This window comes from Perca flavescens, chromosome 10, assembly GCF_004354835.1.
Source record: "Perca flavescens isolate YP-PL-M2 chromosome 10, PFLA_1.0, whole genome shotgun sequence".
Taxonomy (NCBI): domain Eukaryota; kingdom Metazoa; phylum Chordata; class Actinopteri; order Perciformes; family Percidae; genus Perca; species Perca flavescens.
The window spans coordinates 27,432,883-27,456,762 of record NC_041340.1 but is presented as its reverse complement, the minus strand read 5'-3'; the positions used below and the strand labels follow the sequence as shown (position 1 = coordinate 27,456,762).

Here is a 23,880-nt window from a genome sequence, read left to right as displayed (position 1 = left end):
TTTTTTTTGACAAAGATCTAACGTGTGACCTTTGACTGTTTCCAGTTGTGCAGCGGCGACCAATGTCATCTGTTCCTGGTGGGTCTGGGGAGAACATAGTCTACACTCTGCTGTGTGGTGGAGCCTTTGTTGGTGCTCTTTCATACGTAAGTTGTATTGATTCTGTTCCATCATTTCAGCTTCAACTTGATACTATGATGATACTAACCAACACTTAACAAGGTTGACAACTACGGACGTTGAAATGCTAGAGTGTTTTTTTTAAGCAATTTTATTAGTTTGTGGCTCTGTGCGGTGCAAAGCGTAGAGCTACTCCTCATTTGATCTCTATTTATTGTAAGTAATAAAGCAAAAGGATCACCCTGGAGCTCCGTAGAATGGCCTCTTTCTTTGGTCTAACCGGAAGTTCTAATGGTGGGCCCCCTTTTGTGGTTGGCCTAACCTAATATACCCTCTCCCCCTGGAAACTAATTCTTTCCTGAGATCTTTCTCTCTCTCTCTCTCTCTCTCTCTCTCTCTCTCTCTCTCTCTCTCTCTCTCTCTCTCTCTAAACAGATTCCTAACTCTCTCAGATTCCTGCCTCTCTAACTGAAGTCAAGAACCGATACATGCCATTATATTTAAAGAGTCATTATATGCATGATATAGGAAGACATTATAAATGATTGTCTTTTAATCAGGGCCTTGGTGTAGCTTTCTTGTTGAAGCTAGGCATCTAGCATATTAACCTTTTTTTTTTATTTCTTCACAAGCAACTCATTTGGCAATGGCTTGACTGTAACAGACGTTCATTAATATCAAAAAGTTACACATTATAGCTTTAAACTGACAATAGTATTGTGACATAAGTATCGTGATAATATCGTATCGTGGGTCCTGTGGTGATTCCTGCCCGTAGTAGACGCACAGCTGACAACCTCGCAGGTGGAGATGGGCTTGGATGGATTATTATTATTATTATTATTATTATTATTATTATTATTATTATTATTATTATTAGCATCCCGTTGACAGTGCTAACATTATCTCCTCAACAGAGAGCTACCCAAGTCCAACAAATGAGCTAATCCTGTAAAATGAGATATTTTTGTGTGAAATGAACAGAATGCTCAGATTCTGACTTTCTCCTCTCTCCACAGGCATACAGCACCGTGTCCACAGACAGCGCCAGGTTCAATGATCGCATTGCAGAAATCAACGCCAGACCCAAGACAGAGTGGGCACCTAAACCATGGCCACCTAAGAGTAAGTATTCCTCACCTGCAACTTGAATCTTTCCCCACTTTACCAGAATACACTAGTGCTGATCAGAGCCGGTATTTATCAAGCCTCTGAGAATTACTCATAAGAACACTAAGAATTGACTAGTTAAAAAAAATCTTGCCTCAAAGCTGTGCTTAAAAGTTAGTTGTCAAGCATCTCAGTCATAATTTGAGTGAAGTGTAGGACTATATCTTAAGTGTCAGTCTTAGAGATGATTGACGACACTTTGCTGTGACAAAAAGGGGATTTTGGATGATGACATAGGCATGGACCAATCACTGAATTAAGAATATTCCATTTTTTTTTTTTTTTACTTGTTCTTGTTGTGTAGTTACAATCCATGTTAGGGTCTCTGATAGCTGGTTTTATTTTAGATATGCTTCCATGTTGGCTATTTATTTATTTATTTATTTATTTATTCTGTATTTTAGCCAGCAGCGGTGACTGCTTTTGCTGGTTAAAATGAGTTACCAGCAAGAAAAAAAATATCTCTTGCCGATAGTTCAACTTCTTCTCAAGTTGAAGTGCTCCGTGCAAGCCAGTGACTGAACGCAGTCAAACAGGTTTTTCCATAGTTGAAAGACCTAGCTGATCAAGTCACATCAATTTCAATATAACAAAGTTACTAGCTCTGAACTGGGACTGTTAGTATGTGAAGAAATAAAAAAAAGTTAACATGCTAAGTGCCTAGTTTCAACAAAATAAGGCTATGCCAAGGCCCTGATTAAAAGACAATCATTTATGTCTGCCTATATCATGTATAATCAAATAATCAATGAGTTATAATGACTCTTTAAATATAATGGCATGTATCTGTTCTTGGACTAGAAGATACTTTATTCATCCCCACGTGTCCAGCAGCTCACACATAAACACACATTACCATACACAACACAGTTCCCCATAATAAATAAATAAATAAATAAATACAATGCACATGCATACACAAGAGAGTTAAAAACAGGATAAGAGCAGCATAATTACAACTACTTCACACAGCCCAGTTCTTATCTGTTTTGGTATGGGGGGGAGAGTTAGTTGGTGTTTAAAAAGCCTGATGGCTGTGGGGACAAAGGATCTCCTGAACCTCTCTGTCCTTAAGTTGGAGAGACAGAAGTTTGCGTGTGTGGTTGTAGAGAGAGAGGGGTCAAACAACCAGCTTAGGAATGTTTCCTGGGGGGGGAAGGGTATGTTAGATATTTCTAACTGGGCGAGAGTTCACAAGGTAATCATGGATATGGAGAAACCTTGGACTGAGGATGCACTCTGAGGCCTGGATACGCCTATGTGCTGTTAGGAATATCATCTTAAAAGAATGGCTGGCTGTTCCTGGCAAAATAACACATACACATAGTGATACACAGACACACACATACATAAGTAATGCATACCTTCTAAGTTCAGAAGGCTACACCAGTTTTCTTTTTTTTCTGATGTTGTCACATGCTTACTTTATCAATATTTCATATCTTCTTTGGTGCATCTCATTTTACAGCTTAGCTCAATGTTGTGAACATTAAAGGTGCTCTAAGCGATGTTGACGTTACTTCATGTTGACATTCAAAGTATTGTTTACAAAATGAGGCCAGTTCACCCCTCCCTCCTCCTCATCCCGTCCCCTCCCCCCTCCCTTCCGTGCTTCCTAAATAGAGTTTGGTATCGTTTGGGTTTTTTAATGTTACAACAATGACTTATTTCACCAGTAAATTGCTGGTAAACGACAAAAACAAGCACCAAATGGGAAAAGGGTATTTTACAATAACTTAAAATGCACCACAAGGCTGGCGAGTTTCAAGTAAATGCAGCGTCTGTGTTGTTTTTCCGACAACGGCAGCTGCGGACTGTTACGTCCCGGTGTTGGAATCCTCTACAGGGAAATACAGTCACCATTGTGTTTAATTCAGCTACTAGCTAACGGTAACGTAGCGTCCTGTGCAGCGATGCTTTTGAGAGAGAAAAAAAAAAAAAAAAAAAAGTCAGAGACTGAAATAAGGCACTGAAATTTTCATTTCTTATTCGGCCTCGTTACTACAGTTTATGTCGAAACCGGTGCCCTATTGGCTCCGCATTTCAGTCCCCAACCCTATTCCTGAAACGGTCATGAACGCGCATTGTGGAAGTAGCCTAGGTGCTAACGCTGCTGCGGTGAGGGCTCAACCAACTCCTTCTTGTCTGGAACACGGTTTATGTTTTGTGGTGCAGGTTGGCGTAGTTTTGTTGTTTTTTTTTGCCGTTTGTGGAGCCTCGGCTGTCTACAGAGATGGGTTGTGTTTTTTTTTTTTTTTTTTTTAACGGTGTTAAAAGCGGATAGTGAGGAGATGTTTGCTGAATGTGACAAAAACAATGGCGTAGCCTAAAAAACGCGTGACATCACATAGAGCACCTTTAATCAGACAGCCACAAAAGTGTTTCTGCCCTCTGCAGATATAATCGATTACCATTAAGATAACGTTGGAAATGGCATGAATTTTCCATCAATTAATAATCAATAACCCCTTGTGGAGACAGTCTCTGGGCCTTGTTGTGCACCATGTGTGAGGCCTAATGGGTCCCACTGTGGACAGCTCCTGGTGCTGAAACGAGGCCAACAAACAGCAGATGAAAAATGAAACTCTGTTGTCTTTCATTAAAACACATTAATTATTTAACCACACAAAATGATTTGTTTAACACTAAGGAGCATTGGTGTGTAAAGATAAAAAGCGCTGTTGTCCAGTTTCCTTTTAGCTCCTGTTTTCTCAGTCCATTTTTCTTTCTGTGGTTATGGAGGCTTTATCAAGTGGTGCAGATGGTCTGCCTTGCCTTATGACACAGCGTTCTGTCAGAATGTAAGTCTAGGGGCGGCTATAGCTTACCTGGTAGAGCGCGTGTCCCATATAAGCGCTTCTTGCCAGTGGCCCGGGTTTGAATGCAACCCGTGGCCCTTTTACTGCATGTCTTTCCCCCTCTCTCTCTCCACTGTTTCCTGTCTTTCTTTAGCTGTTCTAAATAAAGGAAAAACCCTAAAAAATAACTTAAAAAGAAGATAGTTAGGTTTATTAACAAGGTCTAAGCTGGGTTGGCTTGCACTTAAACAATGATGATGATAATAATTCAAACAAATTAATCATAGTGTAGCTGTGTTTGTGTACTCAATCAACAGTGCTGAAATTACTGGTCCTGCCATCTGTTTTAGCAGTAAATAATGTATGCTAAAGGGTAAGCATGAAGCTCTAGAGACAGGGATTCACTGAGGACACAAGTATGCTTGTTTTTTTTTTTTTTTTTTTTTTAATTCCTCTAATCATGCAAGGATCACTAACCACCAGAACCATCTATTAGAAATTAGGGCTGCTCGATTATGGGAAAGAAAAAAAAAAAACAATCACAATTATGTTTGGTCAGTATTTAAATCACAATTATTTAACATGATTGCTCATTGACTGACTTTTGGAAAGAAGTTGCATTTATTGAACTTAAAATAAACCGTTAAACAAATCAACAGCGCAAACACCTTGGACTGTGAAATTTCCCTTAATACTTTTTAACTGCCCGTGCCATTCAAAAACACAAGACCAAAATACGTAATGTGTAATGGTTTCTCTCTATTCCATTGTTTTTGTGATCGTTAGGAGTCGAAAACCAAAATTGCGATTTAGAATTCCATTTATTAAAGTTCCATTAATTGCACAGCCCCATCGGTGATGTAGTGTGTTTCTTTAATTCACACGTAGCCTCGTTAATGGGCTGCTCTGCCTCCCTGTGAGCAAACGGATTGTGTTCACCCCGAGCAAGGGTTGTGGGACAGTCCCAGATTATCCCTGGCTTATTTCAGCAGTGAGGGAACATCACTGACAAAAACGCACAGAGAGACTGAGCGTAGCAGCCCAGCTCAGTGTTAGAGACCCATACACACACACGCACAGCCGTACTGCCTGCATGTGAAATTTTGTATCGAGACGTTCATGTTTTGATCGCCAACTAGAACAACCCCACGGACTATTGTCAGAGTGGTTCATCAGTTAGGAATTGGTCTTTTTAATTAGAGATTGTATAATCCAGTGAAGTGTTTTCATTTGTGCTGCAGTTTGACAGCAATGATTGAAAAAAAATACAGTGAGTTCTGTACTACATACGTTCTTTATGGGAAGACCTACACACACAGTAAAGCCCCGTTTACACGAAGGGAAGATGCAGATATTTTTCTGCGGTTTGGCCTCTCATTTACACGAAAAGCCCTTTTTTTTTTTTTTTTTTTTTTTTATCCCCGAAAACGATTATTTTTCTAAAAACTCCGGCCAAAGTGGAGATTTTTGAAATCTTTGTTTGCATGTAAACTGAGACAAACGGAGGTTTAGGCAGCCGAGAGAGAGAAAGAGGACATGATTGGTTGCGGTTGTTGCTATTGTCGGGATTCTGATTGGCTAACGTGGGCTTGAGCTTCTCGTTACACTGCCACCTACAGGTCTGGCGTGCTCTTGACTGCATTGACGGCATTTCTACACTGGTACATATAAACGAACACTTTTCTGAAAACCGAGAGGTTGAAATGTCTGTTTATGAAAATAGCCGGCCACGTGTAAACGTAGCATATTTATAAGTAAATAAATGAGGATAAAGGTTTATAAATTAAGTAGAACTGAAACAAATATAGTCAATGGACAGAAAATTATTCTTCATTATTTATTATCTTCTTCATTATTATTCAATTTTGACTTAAGTTCTGAATTCCATTTACATTAGCAAAATCTTTTGGGGGTTTTAAATAAAAAATGCCAACACCTCTTGGGTTCACACTTCTTAGTTGTGAATGTTTGCTGGTTTTCTTAGTCTTCTATGTGTTGTGTGGAGCAGGGGGATAACGGACCCCAATGCAGGGAGAGGCAGGCAGGAGAAGGTTGAACATGACAATTTATTCACAACAACAAAAGAGGCAGAGTTCCAACAAACTAAGGTATCCAAAAGTGCAGAGGGGAACACAAGGTGTCCAGAGGAGGCAGGCAAACAAAAGGCTGGGAAAGGCTGAGCAGGATGCAAACAGACAGGACGAAGCACAAAACAATCTGACAAGACACAAAGGGAAAACACCGAGGCTAAATAAACTAGGAAACGAGCAAACCAGGAACAGGTAGACAACAGGTGAAACACATCAGGGTGGGGCAGGACAATCAGACTGACGGGAAAATGCAGGAAGTAAAACTAGGCACGACAAAAAAACAGACTATCAGGAACCAGAAATAATCACCAACGAACAGGAATACAAAGTACAAACAAGAATACACAGTTAAAACAGGATAAACAGAAACACACAATGAACAGGGGAATAAGGAACAGAAATATAAACAACAGGAATATACAAAACAGGATACATTACAGAGATCTACAAACAAGACAACAGAAATGGAACAAAATACAAGGCAAAACACCGAAACCATAACACTATGATAATACGTTCAATAGTTTGAGGTTTTGAACTGTTGGTGAGCCAAAACAAGTCAAACTTGGGTTCTGGAAAATGGCAATGGATAATGGCATAATTTTTCTGCCAATTCTATAGACCAAACCATTGATTAATTGAGAAAATATACCGAAGATAAACCCAGTGAAAATAGGGTTATATAACTTGCTGCCCTAATTAATGTGAAGGATAATTAAATGGGGAAGGACGTACATATAGGGAAAAACTGCTGCGGCACAGTGCGAGAGCTTATTTCTGAGCTGAAGTGTTTGGCAAAAACATAAAGTTCCCCTTACTACCATTTTGAATTTTCACCCACATCTCATGATCTTCATTAGCGGCTGTAGTTCTCTCCGTTTTTTTTTTTTTTTAAAAAAGATGGGCATGGAACTACAGAAGCGTTGTGTCCACTCGCAATTACCCTGCGGTGTTACAGAGTGAAGGTTCCTCTCTCCCAAGTGATCTCTGGCCGAGTACAATCACCTGCTGCCGAGAACATACAAACCAGACAACAGACGCTTTCAATTTGGTTCGGTCATCAAATTACTGACAGAATTAGTGTCTTATTAGTGACAGCTGATATGACCTGCTCACTGAGATGTGTATTACAGTAAATAAACACTGTAGAACATAGTAAAGAATGGCTCGGACTTTGATCGTCTTTATTTTAGTCAATACAAAAAAATGTCTTGCAATACTTCTCGGATCGGGACTTCTCTAGTGACATTACTGATTGGGATGTGGCCTAAATATGACATGCTTATCACCCAGAGAAAGCAGCGCAGCACTACTTCCTCCAAATGTGACTTTGTTTATTTGACATTTAAAAAAAAATATAAAAATTGGTTTCCAGTGTATTTTGAAGTGTTTGAGAAGCTTTTCCACCCTGGCAAAAAATAAAGCCCATTCTGACAAAAATGTCAATTTGACAAAAGTAGACATGAAGGCCTCATGGATCCAAACCAATGAATGCATTGATTCTTTCTAAATGCTCACGTTAGTCCATCTTTCCTGTTTCCTCTGCGCTTACCTGTTCTAAACCCCCCTCCCCTCCCGAACACAAACTCATTCAGTGTTCGCCCAGAAAAGTTGTAAAGCCCGGTGGCAAGTGCCGAACGAGGGCTCGGACCAGTTAAAGACAGAATTAATGTAGAGCCCGATAGTTTCTGTAAATCCCAATAGCTTCTGTGGTAAAGGAATCATGGAGGGAATCATGACATTTTGAATTTAAAAAAAGCTGTAAAACAGATTCCATAGGGCCCTTTAAGTCCCATTAAGTCAGTGTTAAAAGCTAACTGGAAAAATATGACTACGTCTCAGTTTCCAACCGAGCCGCCCCACTGTAACTCTAGATTTAAAAAACGTCTCAAAAAATAAATTCATAATACTCAGTGGCTTAGGCCTGGTGGTCCTAATACACTGGGGGGGAACCCTGTCCTTTCCTCTAAACACAAACATCCTCTGGTCCAGCACACACGGCCTTGTGTATTCTGTTTGAATGTTATATCCGTGTTTGTGATCACTGACAGTTTGCTTCTTATTTGTTCTGGCCAGCAGACTCTTAACTGCCCGTGCTCTATTGTAGATGGTTGAGATTAGTTTACTTGATCAGTTTTTGAAGTGTGACTAGAGCAAACATAGCGTGTATATAGCGTACTGATAACATCAGCAGCAGCCCGCTTACTGTGCACTAATGCCTAGGAGATAAATCCATTTATTTGGCTTATGCAGGGTCACACTCACTGCTGGTCTCAAGATGACCCATTTGAAGTTGTTGACATCGCACACAATAAGAAACGATCCCATCTAGGGCTGAGTATTGAAAAATCTAGTTGGTTCCACAGAATTAAAGTATAAAGGCTTTAGTCCCAAGAAGATTCCATCTTTTGAGTCTTTTGTCCATCAAAACATATTTCCCATTTTAACCCAGGCATTGTTTAAATGTAATTGGTTGTACAATATAACATAATAATATGAACTTTACATTCATGCTTCCAAAGGATAAATCCTTTGTGATATACAGTATGGCAAATAATGTTGGATTCTTTTTATTAAATCTCCATTTTTACTGTTCTTTGAGAAAAAGCACATCTAAAAAGGCAAACGGCATGATCAGCATGTTCAATAGAATACAATGGATTGAAAATGTGTTTCAAAAATCTTTTTTTTTTAAATAGGCATGGGCCGGTTACAGGTTTCAAGTTTTTAAGAAAAAGTCAGATTTCAAAACCACTAACATTTTCCATCATACCGTTCCTAAGGTATGAGCTGTGTCTTGAAGGACAGAAATTGCACTTTAGAAATCCCTCTCCCTGCCAGTGTGCAGTGTGTTTTTAAAAATAAAATACATTGTGTTCAATGAAAAAAATAAAAAAAATAAAAAGTTGTTTTTTACCCAGGCATTTCAAAATAATACACTTTAAAGCTGCGAAAACCCTGAAACCGTGATTTTTTTTTTTTTTTTTTTTTTTTTTTAGCTGAAAGGTTATCATACGGTCAGAATCTCATACCGGCCCATGCCTAATTTCAAAGGTGTAATCAAATGTAAACAGTTTCAGGTTTCCAGATTTTGGTCAACCGTAACCGAATGAGGAAAAAGTTAAACGTTAATAGGGCTGCAACAACGAATCAATAAAATTTGATTACTAAAAAAGTTGGCAACGAATTTAATTATCGATTCGTTGTGTCGCGCAACTATTAGGCAACCTAGTCGCGGAGATAAAAAAAAAAAAAAAAAAGAGTTGAGCGCGGAGCAGCGCGGAGCAGCGCGGAGCAGCGCGGAGCAGCGCGGAGCGAAAGAAAAGAAAAAAGAGCAGCTCGGTAATAACAGTAATAAAGCAGGGGTGGTATAGTTTGCAAGACTAAAGACACTGTTTTATTCACTCTCCTTTTTTGGCCCATTAATTTTTCAATCTGTTGTCATGTATATATTATGTACTTTGTCCCATACCAGTTATTGTTGACAAATATAATAGTTTGTGGTGTATAAACGAACTTAACTTGCACTTACTACAATGATGGTAATAATTTAATGAATAAGTGTGTGTGTCTGTCTGTCTGTCTGTCTGTGTGTCTTGTCTGTATCTGCTATTTGGGTTACTTACCTTTACACAACTATTAACTAAAACAACAAGTATGTATGTATTGAGTTGATGTAAATGAATGCTTTTTTTTTTTATCCAATTCCTCGATTAATCGAAAAAATAATCGACAGATTAATCGGTTATTAAAATAATCGTTAGTTGCAGCCCTAAACGTTAACCGAAGAAACAAACCCAGAGTTCCTTCTTCCTTTGCAAAAGCCTGCATTTCTTTACTGCTCAGCAACTGAGCTGACTACTGCTGCCGTGGCTTGTTTCTATGTGAAACTGATGTTTCTCTTTGCTTGCAGGCAAGGACGAAGAAGAGGGTAAGTTGGGTCAACACGGATATTTAGCTTTCATTCATTCTCATCGCTGCCTGAGAACAGTCTGAATGCTCACTGAAATGTTGGCATGGGCTTGATTGTGCTTCTAATAATTTCACACTAATCACATGTATGTGTTTTACCCCTCCATAGTTCAAGATTAGACCGTTGACAGTGGAAAGGAAACTTGACAAAATAATGTACACAGAAATTAAGAGGGCTACACCTAGAGCTGGGCGATGTGGAGAAAATCAAATATCACAATATTGTTTACCAAATACCTCTATCGATACCGCAACGATATTGTAGTGTTGACTATTGGTGCTTTCACAAAATATTTACACAATGAGATTTTTGATAAATAATCACCAATAATGTGGATATAATGACTAAGTGGGTAAAGGCAAATAATAGAACAGTTACAACAGTCTGGTAAGTTCAGAAAATGACATAACTTTACTGTAATGCAGCCTTTAAAACCAGGAAAAGACAACACTTATGGCATATTACGATCTCCAACATCTAAGACGATATCTAGTCTCATATCACGATATCGATATAATATTGATATATTGCCCAGCTCTAGCTACATCTGTGATAGTAGCTACATAAAGCTTTAATACATTTGTATGCATGCTTGGAAAGGCTCTTACGAACATAAAAATGTAAGACGAAATTGAATAAATGCGGCATTAGTACAAATTGAAATTGAATAAAGTAATTTGAACTTAATTGTAAGTGTACAGGATTGCCCTCTGTGTCAGTGCCGCAGACTTAAGAGACCGCTAAAGCTGATGATCCCAGCTGTGCTCAGATTGGCCCATTTGACTTTTCCTCAGTGAGAAAGTGTGCATTTGGCACACACTGAATGGTCGTCGTGCGTTCCGTTTGCACTCGGAAGTCGGATTTCTGAGCTCGAAACTCGGACAACCTTGCAGTACCCCAAGCTCAAAATCCAGCATGGCTGCTCCGCCAGCATCAGCAGCAGTGACAGCTGTAGAAACATACAGTTATTAGCACTTCTGTCTTATTATTTATGTCTCACTAAATCAGTGGTACACACAGTCCTGTCCGTCTTCTATCTGTCGACATGTTGCTATGCAGTTTGTATGGGCAGAAAACGGCGTAATCCGTTATCAACTGGCATTGCTAACAATGGCTAACCTGGCTAGAGCTAACACCACAATGAAAAATCTGACTTGTAAATGGAACCCATTCAACTCCAGGTGTGACGTCTGTCAGTACACGATCCGTTCTGCCTGCACGATCTGTTCTGCCTGCACGATCTGTTCTGCACATGCGCGATCCGTTCTGCACATGCGCAAAATGTTCGCATGCGCTGTTGTACGAGGATTTACGACACTGTGTGACCTATGTGAAATGTCTCCTACTCGAAGCAGGTACAGCTTTTAACAGTAGGTGGCGTAGTTATGCCAATTTAGTAGAATTTAACCTGAACCCATTCAACTATGTTACAACTGCACAATCTGTTCCACGCTTCTGGTTGACGGCCAAGCTTAGTTTAGCTAACAGCTAATTCGGCTAACCGCTAGCTGAGACAGCATGTAATAACTTTAAAAGACCCTCAAAATAAAACTTGAAAATAAACGTTAACATATATAACAGCTGTTACGTCAGTTCTGCTTGTGCTCATTTAAAATACAATCACTCAATATTTGTCTTTATTGTTATTACTGTAAAGTTTAGCTGTAGCCTGCTTCTCCCATTAAGTTTGACTTAACGTTATTTTAGACTGAATCTAGCTGTCAGCTAGCGGTTAGCCGAATTAGCTGTTAGCTAAACTAACGTTAGCTTCCCAGTTGAGGTTAGCCATAGGCTAGCGTGGAACAGATCGTGCAGATCCTTTCTTGCGCATGTGCAGAACGGATCGTGCAGGCAGAACGGATCGTATACCGATAACGTCATTCCCAGCTCAGAGTTCCGAGGTAAATGGAACGCACTATTAATGTTAGACTTTGGCAGAACACTGAAAATGCAGGTCAAATAATGGATTCTACTGAAGGAAATTCAACTCAGTTTGAACTTAAAGGTCCCATGGCATGGAAATGTCACTTTATGAGGTTTTTAAACATTAATATGAGTTCCCCAGCCTACCTATGGTCCCCCCAGTGGCTAGAAATGGTGATAGGTGTAAACCGAGCCCTGGGTATCCTGCTCTGTCTTTGAGAAAATGAAAGCTCAGATGGGCCGATCTGGAATCTTCTCCTTATGAGGTCATAAGGAGCAAGGTTACCTCCCCTTTCTCTGCTTTGCCCGCCCAGAGAATTTGGCCCACTCATGAGAGAGAGGCATCATGGCTTTCAAATGAGCAAAGTGGCAGTTGGTCAAGGCCACACCCCCACCCTCCACCTTGCCCCCTCTCTCCTCCTCAATAGCTACAGACACAGATGGCACATCCTAAGGACAGCTCATTGTGGGACTGGCTCTAGTGGCTGTAATTCTGCTCCATGGCTGAATTTCGGGAAAGAGACTTCAGATACAGTATTAGGGGACCACTAAGATCTATATAAAAGCATCCAAAGAGCACCATGTCATGGGACCTTTTTTTTTAAAAAAAAAAAAAAAAAAAATCAACTGTGCAGTTTTATGATGCATACATTTAACAATTACACATGTGCGTAAATAGTGCAGAGGTTTGCCTCTGCACAATAAAGTGACAGATTGAGAAATTCAATCAAAAAATCAAAATTGTAAACCACTTCCTGTGTAGCGAAGTTTTGGCTTTAGCCAGATTTGTAATTCATCATACTCCTCTATTGTAGCTAGTTTAGGAATATGTATATGCAACATACCCTATTCCTTATGGAGCTTGGCTACACTTGGCCAATAAGTTTTGACAAATCTGTCCTCCTACAGTATGTGACCTCAGTCCCACCTCTCCCAAATTTATCCTACTGGCTTAGTCACCAAATCAGTCCCCTCCTGTCATACCACTCAATCCCTCTTCTCTCTCTCTCTTCATTGTGTTCTTCATTCCTCTTGTGTTGGAAGAGGCTTTAGATAAAAACGCAGTCTTGCATCATTTGAAGACATCTCTGTTCCAAGTGAAACAAACTGGTGACTTTATTTGACTTTGTAATAACTAAAGGCTGATTTATGCTTCTGCAGTAAGTTTACGCCGCGTCTACGTAGGTGGAGATACCGATCCCTACGCCGTAGCCTGACGTGCACCTCTCAAAAAATTTAACTACGTTTATGTGACGCACGTCGCGCAACCCGTGGCTTGGTAGCGTTGACGACTGATTTCCTGGTTCTCCTTCTCCATACACAACATGAAGTCAAGGAGAGGGTTAACTCTTCCTGCTACAGATTTCCCACTGTGGTCAGAAAGCACAGGGGAGACACTTTGGCTACGTTCAGACTGCAGGCAAAAGTGGCCCAAATCCTATTTATTTATTTATTTTGGGGGGGGGGGACAAGGGTCCAGGTCAGGCTTCCTCAGAACTAGTGTCAACACTCAAATCTAGCCCAGATCTGATTTATTTGTATTATTTGACGTGCAAATCGGTCGTCTGGTAACACAGACCTCTGTAGTGACTTTTGCAGCCATAACCCCTCCATAACCTCCCTAACTTTAGTGCAACAGTGTGCTGCGTCTGATGTCATTGTTATTGTTCTTTTGCGCATACGGGTCATTTCAAAACTGCAAACAGTTCACACTGGAATCTGATATAGGCCACATTTTAAAAGGTAATGTAAAAGAAATTGGATCTGAGCAAAAAATCTGAATTAGGCATTAGGACTTGCAGTGTGAACATAGCCTTTGTTTCTCTCACTATGACTTTAGAGTCACTACTCCCTCCGATGCGAATCACAATCACTCTCTCACTTGCTCTACCACACACACACACACACACACACACACACACACACACACACACACACACACACACACACACACACAACACCCACCGGCCCTGCTATTCTATTAAAGAGATCGACGCACACAACACAAGTATAAACTTCAGGCCACTTACCGTACGTAGGCTACGGAGAAAGCTCTGCGTGGAGCCTCCGCACAACCATAAATCAGCCTTTAGTCTTCTTCTCATAAAGCGCTCAACATCGACATCCCCAGTGCATCTTGGTAGCAGCCCATATCCATTTTGGCTAATTCCCATTTATAGCTTCTGTGGTTGCTGTTAGATTGAAAATGCCATTGTTGTGTAAATTGAACTTGGCTTTTTTGAAAGCGCTAGATTTATCTTCTTCCCGTTTCTCTAACTCTGTCTTTACTCTTTTCAGTGTAATGCTAAAGCTAAGGTCCTCTGTGGCCGCATGGATATTCGTCCTAGAACTGGACTCTTTGGATCTGAACAGGAAAACAAAATCCCTCTCTCCTCCTTCCCTCCCCTCCTGTACTGCTCAGAAAGAGAGTGCTCTACTCTGCCTAAAACCCCGGGACAATTCTGTGGACGATATTGATTCTGTGCTCCTTTTCTTCATTAATTTTTATTTCTTTTTTGCCTCTTGGTGCTAAATGCTAAACTCTCTGAATGTGCTAAATGGACTGACAGAATTATCCGAAACCAATGTTGACTGTTGACTTTTCTTTTGTCGATGGACTTTATCATTGTTCAACACAACTCTAGGTTTGAATGTTGGAAAAAAAAAAAAATAAAAATTGGCTATTTTTGTGGGACATTAGCTCAGGTGGTCAACTGAGCTGCTGTGTAAAGCTATTCATGCTAACACATTAGCATGCACTATTGTGAGTGATAGTAGTCCATTACCACAATCTTTGAATGTTTGAGCTGACGTAGCCAGGTTTAGATTTAGCGAGATTTTCAATTATGGCAAACATATTACAGCAGTGGTGTTTTCAGTACAAATATACCATAAATAGCGTTAACGATGACATTAAATGGCTGCGAGCCACACTTTTTTTTTTTTTTTTTTTAAATAGTTTCAAAACCGTATCCTGACTAAACTTTGACATATACCAGTCTGGGATCCACCCAACAAACTCTTGATCTGTTAGTCAAAATAATTCATATTTTCTGCTTTTTTATAGCTCAAATTAGGTTTAATGTCATATGAATTGGGTTTATTAACCATATATTCAAATAATCAACAAATGTCGGGGGGGGGAAGCGCCCCCTGACAAATTCATTTTTGGTTTTGCCCTGGAAGGCCAACAAATTCATGGTCAACGTTGGCATTCATGAAATGCCAACGTGCCAACAGGCTAATATCACTCCCAATGGTCCAACGCTCAAGTGTTGAGCACCAGAGTCAATGTTGATTCCTGGGCCAGTCTCCCACAAACTTGGTGTATTTTTGTTGATGGTAAATGTAGAACAAATGGTGGAGGGAATCTCTCTGTTAAAGAATAAAGACGCACAACCTACCTGGGCTGCCTCGGTGTCGGTCTCACTGTCACGCTCACTTTTCAGACTTTCAGATAACACATAGTTTGTTGATTGGATGGTAAGAACCACGATTCAACTTCACCCCTTCTACCCTGCACCTTAACCCGTCCTCCTCTCCCTCCCCTTCCCTTTTCCCCTCTCTCTTGTCTACAGTATGTCGTGCTCCTCCCTGTCTTTGAGTTTGCATGCACTCAATGTAGTGAATGTGCCGCCTCCTGGGGTTTTTCAGATAAAGTTTTCGCTGAGGCAGTGGTCATTTTTGGAATGGCATGACTAGAAGTAGTATTTCTGGATCAGCCTGCTGGGAAACCTTCAGCTGTTAAGTAGCTCTGTTTCCATCCAAATGCCCATCAGTCACTTTTACACAGTTGATATACTCCATAGACTGTAAAAGAAAAAAAGATTTGTTTCCACTTCCTCCCACTGTACAAAAGTGAAGCCAAAATATCCCGGATACGTGCGCTGCCATCTTGTAATTTTGGAGCCAGTGTCTGCGCAGTAGTGATTGGAAGTCCCGCCCATACACCCGCATGACCAATTGCGAGTCGATCACAGTTGTCAATCATGACGTTTCACCGTGTCTTTATGGCATCAAACTTATCAGGAAAATGAACACTTGAACAAACTGTGTGTTCAGAACGACTTAAAATGGCAGAAACTATCTTTAGGAAAAATGTATTTGACGTGTACTTTAATTTTTTTTTTTGGCCCATGTCCCATCTGCTAACATAGAGGGGGTGGGGTTAATGACCTATACTGCAGCCAGCCACCAGGGGGTGATCCAGATGTTTTGGCTTCACGTATACAGTCAGTGCATCAACCCCTTATATAATTTGGTATACACTTGAGTCTGACTTTCCAATGAAAGGCAGCAAGTTGGAAAAAGTGCAACCATAAACTGTGACTGCAGCGGCAAAGAGCAGTGCAATGAGTGTTTACATTGAAAACAACTGCTCCTTCTAAAAGCACCTGACATTTGATAAATGTAAGATGTTCAGCACATGCATTTCTGTCATCTACATTGTAGAGCTGTCACTTTTTCAGTTAAAATAATTGAGAGCTAACGTGTAACTGTCCAAATGAACTCCAATGAAACCCTCGTACAGTAAGTGACTTCCGATTTGTTGCCCATTAACGCCATCAGGCTCTGCTGTATTTTTAAAGGGCAACAAACAACCTCACCTTTTTTTTATCCCAAGATTTTTCCCACCTGATGGTATTGGATCCAAGATGCTTCCAAAAATTACTTCAGATGGTTTATTTGTTTAGCACCACTACCTAGTTTGCAACTTTTTGTGCAGCAATGAGGAGCATAACTATTTGATTGTAGGTAAATGCATAAATAAAGGTAAACCGTGAATTTTCGATTAAGTAAAATGTATTACTGGTCAAATGTTTGTTTTCCCCACGTTGTAATGGTTGTTTGAATTTCGTATAAAAAGTGACAGCCCTACTACATTTGAGTGTGCATTAAAAAAAGAAACCTTTAATCAAATGTTCTCTCTCCATGGTGTAGTTAACACACCTTGGATGGAAACTACTACCACGACTAAATAATGTATAGTGCTGCTTTTAATGTATTGTGCTGCTTTTTAAATGTTCTTCAAAATATATTTGAAAAGAGGGATTTTTGCTTGCTTTATTTTCTTACATGTAGCATTTCAAACTGCATGCATCTAGAAAACAGTGGCTGACTACTGGCTGCTTACTGTAGTAGATGAAGTGTCTGCTACAAAGTAGGGGTGTAACGATCGATGTATCGATTCAATGATCCACGATCCAATATTATCGATGCAATGTAAAAATAGCGATACATATAGTCTGTAAGATTCCCCTTTATTTTAGATTCCCACTTTATATGTATTGTTTTTATTACAGAGAATAGTTTGTTTTAATTTAAATGTCTGGAGAAGCTCCTTTTAGTAAAATTGTCAAATCATATTTTAGTTGCTTTTGTTTTTAAATTGCTATAACTATAGCTGTGTTAACTGGGCATATGGTATGGTATCTATCGCAGGCCCCTGAATTATATCGAATCAAAATCCTATCGTGATAGTCTTTAGGATATCAGTATTGTGATAAAACTCGTGATTTACACCCCTACTGCAAAGTGTTAGCCCTGTGAGTCAAACCAAAGCTCTGGCTAATGCGCTCCTTCTGGTTCTTGTGTTCCAGCTGGAGAGGAGGAGGAGGAGGAAGAGGTGGCAGCCGAGGAGGCCGCTGGAGAGGCTGAGGTTGCCGAAGAGGAAGTTGCCGTCGCTGCCGCCGATGGCGAGGCAGAGTCCGTCGTCGAGGCGGTCGCCGAGGAGGCCGAGGCTGTCGTAGAGGCCGTCGCCGAAGCGGTCGTCGAGGCTTCCGAGGCCATCGCCGAGGCTGCCGAGGCCGTCGCCGAGGTTGCGCACGAAGTGGAGACGGTCGCAGAAGAAGTGGCTCACGCGGCCGAAGCGGTCGAGGAGACGGCCAAGGCTATCGCAGAACCGGCCGCCGTCGCTGCCGAGGAGCCCGAAAGCAACGGTACGACTTCTTCAGCTGAGGAGGAGGCAGCTGCCTCTGAGGCTTGAGGTTGCACACACTCACTGCAGGGAGACGCACACACTACCAGACGTACACTTGACTCTCACCAGACACACAATCGCTAAACCTCTGTAATTAAAGAGCCGCTGACAGCAGGTCTTTTTCTGCTCTCACAGCATTAGGAAGAATAAAACCGATACCTTCCAGTCACTGTCTAGAACCACTAGAGGTTAGCTGCTTCTCCTCAGGTGCCTCAGGTGGGAAAACAAATGTATATTTTGCTCTTGTATTTATTGGTGTGGGTAGGGTAACGTAAGGATGACTTTTGGTTGTTTTTTTTTCTGGTGTGCAGCGTCACTGTGTGATGTATATATTTGTTCCGATTATTATTATTATTATGGGGCCTAGAGATGTTAAAAACCAGCAAGGCCATCTTCTCAGCAGGTTCTTCTTGATTTACAGCTGCACACCACAGTGAGACATTTCCAAAGTGGCAGTGAGGTATTTTATTGTGACTCATTTGCAGTTATGGGTGAAATAAATGTGATCACTGTGAATACAAACATCCATACAGATTGGCACTTATTTCGCACAGTTAATATGACTCAACAACCAGCTAATTCGCCTGTGAGAATACCACTTGCCTTTTTCTGGCGCTAAATCGCAACTCTCATGACCCTTTTCATAGAGAGCAGGTCTAGACCGTACTTTCAGGTTCACACATAAGTAAATGGACGTAGAGAACAAGCAGAAACAACCTTTAAATGTTGTGATATCATTGGTGTCTTTTTGTTATGAAGCCCCGACTGCTGTTTTTCCAAGATTTGACCAACACTGTATTTCTTTGAAACCTCTGTAATGTTGTACTTCTTCATCGGGTATCACAGAGCAGGCAGTTGAAAGGGCGTTTTCACACATGTAGCTCGTTTGCTTTGTTCCGATTCAGGGGCTAAAAATTATACAATATTTGCATTTGTCTCTTGGTTCGTTTGTGCTCACACAGCAATGTTGAACAGCGACGAAACAAGACCGATTTTTGGGGAGGGAAACGCTCCCTCTCCAAACAAGCAACACCCTTAAACTGTCATACAGCTGTGTATATCCTACAGCAAGATGAGATGGCTCTGTACAAACTCTGTAACTGCTGCAGTGGGTTCTTTTCCTTAATTGTAATGTGAAACTCATAAGAACTCCATTAGGTTTCCAAGTTATGCAACCCATATGTGATCATATTTTTATTTTGCTTATAACTACATAAGGAAACAATAAAACTTTTATCAAACCGGAAAGGTTTACTGCCGTCTTTTATTTGTCTGAATTAGTCTTTACTGTAATTTTTAAGTAAGGATATTTCTAGCCATTCATTCCAGTTTAAAAATGACATTTTCACTGCCTTGTTTCTCCACAAATGTACTAATAGTTTTCTGTAAATGAAAATCAATTGCTGACATTAGGAGAAACTCAGAGGTAAATGATTCTGTAAATGATAGAAATTTCAATTTCTATCATTTACAGAAATTTCATATTAAATGTAAGTCTTCAATGAACATATAGATGCAAGCTTGCTTTTTTCATTGAGTAAGCATTTTAAAATACATTCTGTCCTTTCAATTCCTTCTCACTGCTCTCTGCACCAAACTACTTTGCTGCACTGTCAGAAATGCACCGGGACTTCTGTATTTAAAAAGACAACCCTTACTTTTTGCACGGTTTGGATTTTAGTAAAATAATTTTCCAGAATGTAAAGTGGGGTTTCCAAATGCCACCAAAATTGGCCATTATTACTGGTGTGCTGCTTTGCTTTTGTCTGTGGCAAGCAAGCTGTGTATTTTTCCTATTCTTATGGAAGATCTTCATTGGCTTTTAGCACTGCATCGATGCCCCTTCTGACTAACATTGGTTTCCTGCTGCGCCATTTTGTTTCTCCTCAACTTCGTCCACTGCTAGCGGTTGACATTGCACCTGCATGTAGTCACAGATAAATTTCCTGGCACTAGATCCCCTAACCCTAAAAAAAGGTTGTCACAAATGTTACCTTTGGCTAACCACCACAAGTTGTGTGAACTTAAAGTAGGAAAATATAACTTGAGCATCAGTGATGTTTGGATGGCTGGATTTTGTGTTACAGTGCTGCTGGCAGCTGCCTCTGCTCTAGAGGTACCAAAGATAACTCAAGAGTTGGCAATCGCTGTTGAAGACATCAAAGAGTCAATGGCACCAGTAGAGGCACAGCCTGTTGAAGAAATTGCACCAGTTGAGGAGGCTACTAAGCCAGCAGAAGAGGCCCCTGCACCAGTAGAAGATGTCCCAGCACCAGTAGAGGCTGCGCCAGTTGTTGAAGACGTCCCAGCACCAGTAGAGGCTGCACCAGTTGTTGAAGAGGCCCCAGCACCAGTAGAGGCTGCACCAGTTGTTGAAGAGGCCCCAGCACCAGTAGAGGCTGCACCAGTTGTTGAAGAGGCCCCAGCACCAGTAGAGGCTGCACCAGTTGTTGAAGAGGCCCCAGCACCAGTAGAGGCTGCACCAGTTGTTGAAGAGGCCCCAGCACCAGTAGAGGCTGCGCCAGTTGTTGAAGAGGCACCAGTAGAGGCTGCGCCAGTTGTTGAAGAGGCCCCAGCACCAGTAGAGGCTGCGCCAGTTGTTGAGGCCCCAGCACCAGTAGAGGCTGCACCAGTTGTTGAAGAGACCCCAGCACCAGTAGAGGCTGCGCCAGTTGTTGAAGAGGCACCAGTAGAGGCTGCACCAGTTGTTGAAGAGGCACCAGTAGAGGCTGCACCAGTTGTTGAAGAGGCACCAGTAGAGGCTGCGCCAGTTGTTGAAGAGGCCCCAGCACCAGTAGAGGCTGCACCAGTTGTTGAAGAGACCCCAGCACCAGTAGAGGCTGCGCCAGTTGTAGAAGAGGCACCAGTAGAGGCTGCGCCAGTTGTTGAAGAGGCACCAGTAGAGGCTGCGCCAGTTGTTGAAGAGGCACCAGTAGAGGCTGCGCCAGTTGTAGAAGACGTCTCAGCACCAGTAGAGGCTGCGGCAGTTGTTGAAGACGTCCCAACAACAGTAGAGGCTGCGCCTAAAGAAGAGACCTCTGCACCAATTGTTGAGGCTCCATCACCAGTAGAGGCTGCGGCAGTGGTAGAAGAGGCCTCAACGCCAGTAGAACTGGCTGTGGAACCAGTTGTGGAAGAAGTCTCAGCAACCCCTGCTGTGGAAGTAGCCACCGCGGTGGTGGTGGAAGAAGCAGCTGCAGAAACCCTGGCAGAAGGTCCCAAGAGAGAGTACATTGTTGTGGTTCTGGAAGGAACACCAAAAGCTGAAAAAAGGCCAAAGGTGCTAGGAGTAGGGCCCTTGACTGGAAAAATCATCCAAGCTCCAGAAGAGGATGATGCCCCTGCTTCTGAGGTACCAGATAACTTTGTTCTTAGACTGATCTCAGATTGATTAAAGACTCCATGTATGGAAATTGATTAGTATCTAAGTGACCGGAGCATATTTCCCATATGTCTCAGCCTTGGTTGTTAAAAGTGTAACAGTATTTTGAGAGAGGGCTGATAAGACCAATTTTTTATGTCAGGATGCTTCAGTATAACTCCATATGTAATGGATTTGCTCTCAATCAGTGTGGGCTTTTAACATGGATTTTTAAACTCTGCTACTCAGGGTAGGCGACGTCTTCTTAGGATGCAAATGCAGTAGTTCCAAATAAGGTACTGAGCCTTTGATTATTTCTACCATGGTAGAGTAGCCTGTGGACATGACATACGTGTCATTCAGACTGAACATTCCCACCCTTTAGGTCCACATTGCTATACTTTAGGTTCAAATACACGCTAGGGATGTGGAATTGTTTTGTAAAAAAATGTATTCCTATTGGAATGTGTTCATATAGACACAGACAATGTACAGTTCTATTGACTTTTGTGTTTCTGTCCTCCCATCGCAGTAAATGGCTCCCGAATGATGACTTTCTATCCTGCAGAAGAAGAGGATGTGCCTTTCTCGAACCCTTTCTCTTTCTCCCTTCACCCATAAAAATGCAAGGGACTAAAATTTAGTTTCAGTGAAAAGATACACATACCTCAGTGTTTTTAAATCAATGCCTGCTCTATGGAACCATCCTGTCTCACATATTAGCGGTGCCCATATGGCCCATTACTGTGACACTCCACAATGACTTGACTGTATAGTCCCAGCTGCACCCAGTCAGTAGTTGAACAGATCTCTGGTTTATCATGTAGTAGCCTCAATAAGAGTACTTGTAACTTCTGTGAATTGTAACCCGACAAAACTGAGCCATTCAGACACCCTATTTTTTTCTTTTTGTACTGTTACAGTGTTCACTGCCTCAGAAATCACTCCAGTGCAATACCTTGATACTCATCACCGCATCCTGTTAACCCAGGCTCTGCCCAGCCACTTATAATGTGAAACTAGTGTTATATTGTAAAGAAGTGAGGCCTGTTTTTATTCACCAGCATTCTTTTCAATACCCGGCCTCAGGTTTTTCTCTGAAAAAAAACTTGCTGTAGTTTTTGTTTTAGAAGAAAGACCATCCTACCTCACCGTGTTCTCAGTCTTTAAAATGACACCATAGACCTCTTCTTGATGCAGTCACAGTGTTACAGTTCCTAAGCCGCTGACTTCCAACATTGCATTCTTACTTTTCAGAAGCTGTAATTTGATCACCTAAACTTATCATGCCAAACTAAATAAGGCAGGCATTTGTTGACCCTTTAATTGTCTTCCTTTTTTAAAGGGTAATTTAACACTGGAACAGAGGAAAACTGCTGATCTGCAGTCATTGGGTTAAAAATCTTAAAGCATGGGAGTTCAGCCCCAACAAGACGTAGCGAAATGTTTATTCAAACTGAAACGGCGGTGTGTCGAACACCGTGCTATGTGCCACGCGCGCGCTCCTTTTTTTAATAAGAGTTCACGCTGCCGTCGCTGCTGATTGGCTAACACCTCTGACGCACCCACCAAACGAGAAAAAACATACCTCAAAGATTGTTGCACAATGATTCACACCGTTCTAAGGATACATGAGGATCAACCAGGAAACCATGGCAAAACAGTGCACACAGTTTTGAAATTGAATGTGCCCCATGTACCCTAGCCACATCCCCAGTTGGTGATGTCACAGCCGGTGTTTTCCTCTTTATATTTATGTGTTGAGTTACCTTTTTAGTTTGTTCCTTCTTAATTTTGTAGACAGTCTAATGATTATATAGTGAATGTATAACATTTGGGACATCCTCTGATATTATGTTGCAATCTTTTAAACTTTGGCTTATGTTATATGGATAGTGCAACAGTCCTTGTATCATTTGTATCCACATCTCCGCCATTGATATAGATGCGAGGGTTGGATAAGGGAATGTATATGTTCTTTCACTCTTTGCTTTTCTGTCCTTTCTCAGAGCTTTTCTTGTCTTGTTCTAGCCGTCCGGTCTGAGTGGATGTATGATATGAAGGCTTGCAGCAAGTATGAACCGTAATGATGCTGATGTGCTGGTGTGACATGAAATGTGTGTTTTTGGAAGTGTTGCAGTATGTCTGAAGTAAAGTCTCCAGTGTGAAATGCTTTGACAAGTCGCTTGTAGTTCTCTCTTTGATTTCTTCTTTTCAGATTTTCTCGCCTCCGCTGTCTGAGTTTCGGCCTTTGTTAGCTTGTTGTACGCTATTTAAAATGGATCACTGAGGGGAGAATTGAACTTGCCTGTTAGTATGGATTTAAAAATGGGAATGATTTTATTCTGAGGTTTCTATGATAGGATGCGGGGTGGATGCCTTTGACTTAGCAAAGGACAGAAACTGACGGTTTCACATGTTACTGTTTTTCTTGTTTTTGCAAAATAAAGAGGGATTAAACTTGA

General features: G+C 41.1%; 1 protein-coding gene across 10 annotated transcripts in view; it reads left to right on the top strand.

Moving 5' to 3' along the window:
* The window catches only part of mgarpa (mitochondria localized glutamic acid rich protein a), a 29,418-nt gene extending 5,538 nt beyond the window's left edge, over positions 1-23,880 (top strand). The window contains exons 2-9 of one of the 10 annotated variants that reach the window (XM_028588715.1): positions 46-146; positions 1,140-1,245; positions 10,092-10,109; positions 17,675-18,013; positions 20,142-20,590; positions 20,624-21,406; positions 21,665-21,711; positions 21,948-23,880. In XM_028588715.1, coding sequence (XP_028444516.1) covers positions 46-146; positions 1,140-1,245; positions 10,092-10,109; positions 17,675-18,013; positions 20,142-20,590; positions 20,624-21,406; positions 21,665-21,700 — 1,832 coding nt within the window. In that variant the 3' untranslated portion in view covers positions 21,701-21,711; positions 21,948-23,880. Of the gene's footprint in view, positions 1-45; positions 147-1,139; positions 1,246-10,091; positions 10,110-14,372; positions 15,483-17,674; positions 18,014-20,141; positions 21,407-21,664; positions 21,712-21,947 lie in introns of those variants that run through there. The other 9 variants (XM_028588718.1, XM_028588716.1, XM_028588714.1 and 6 more) reach the window with 9 other exon arrangements.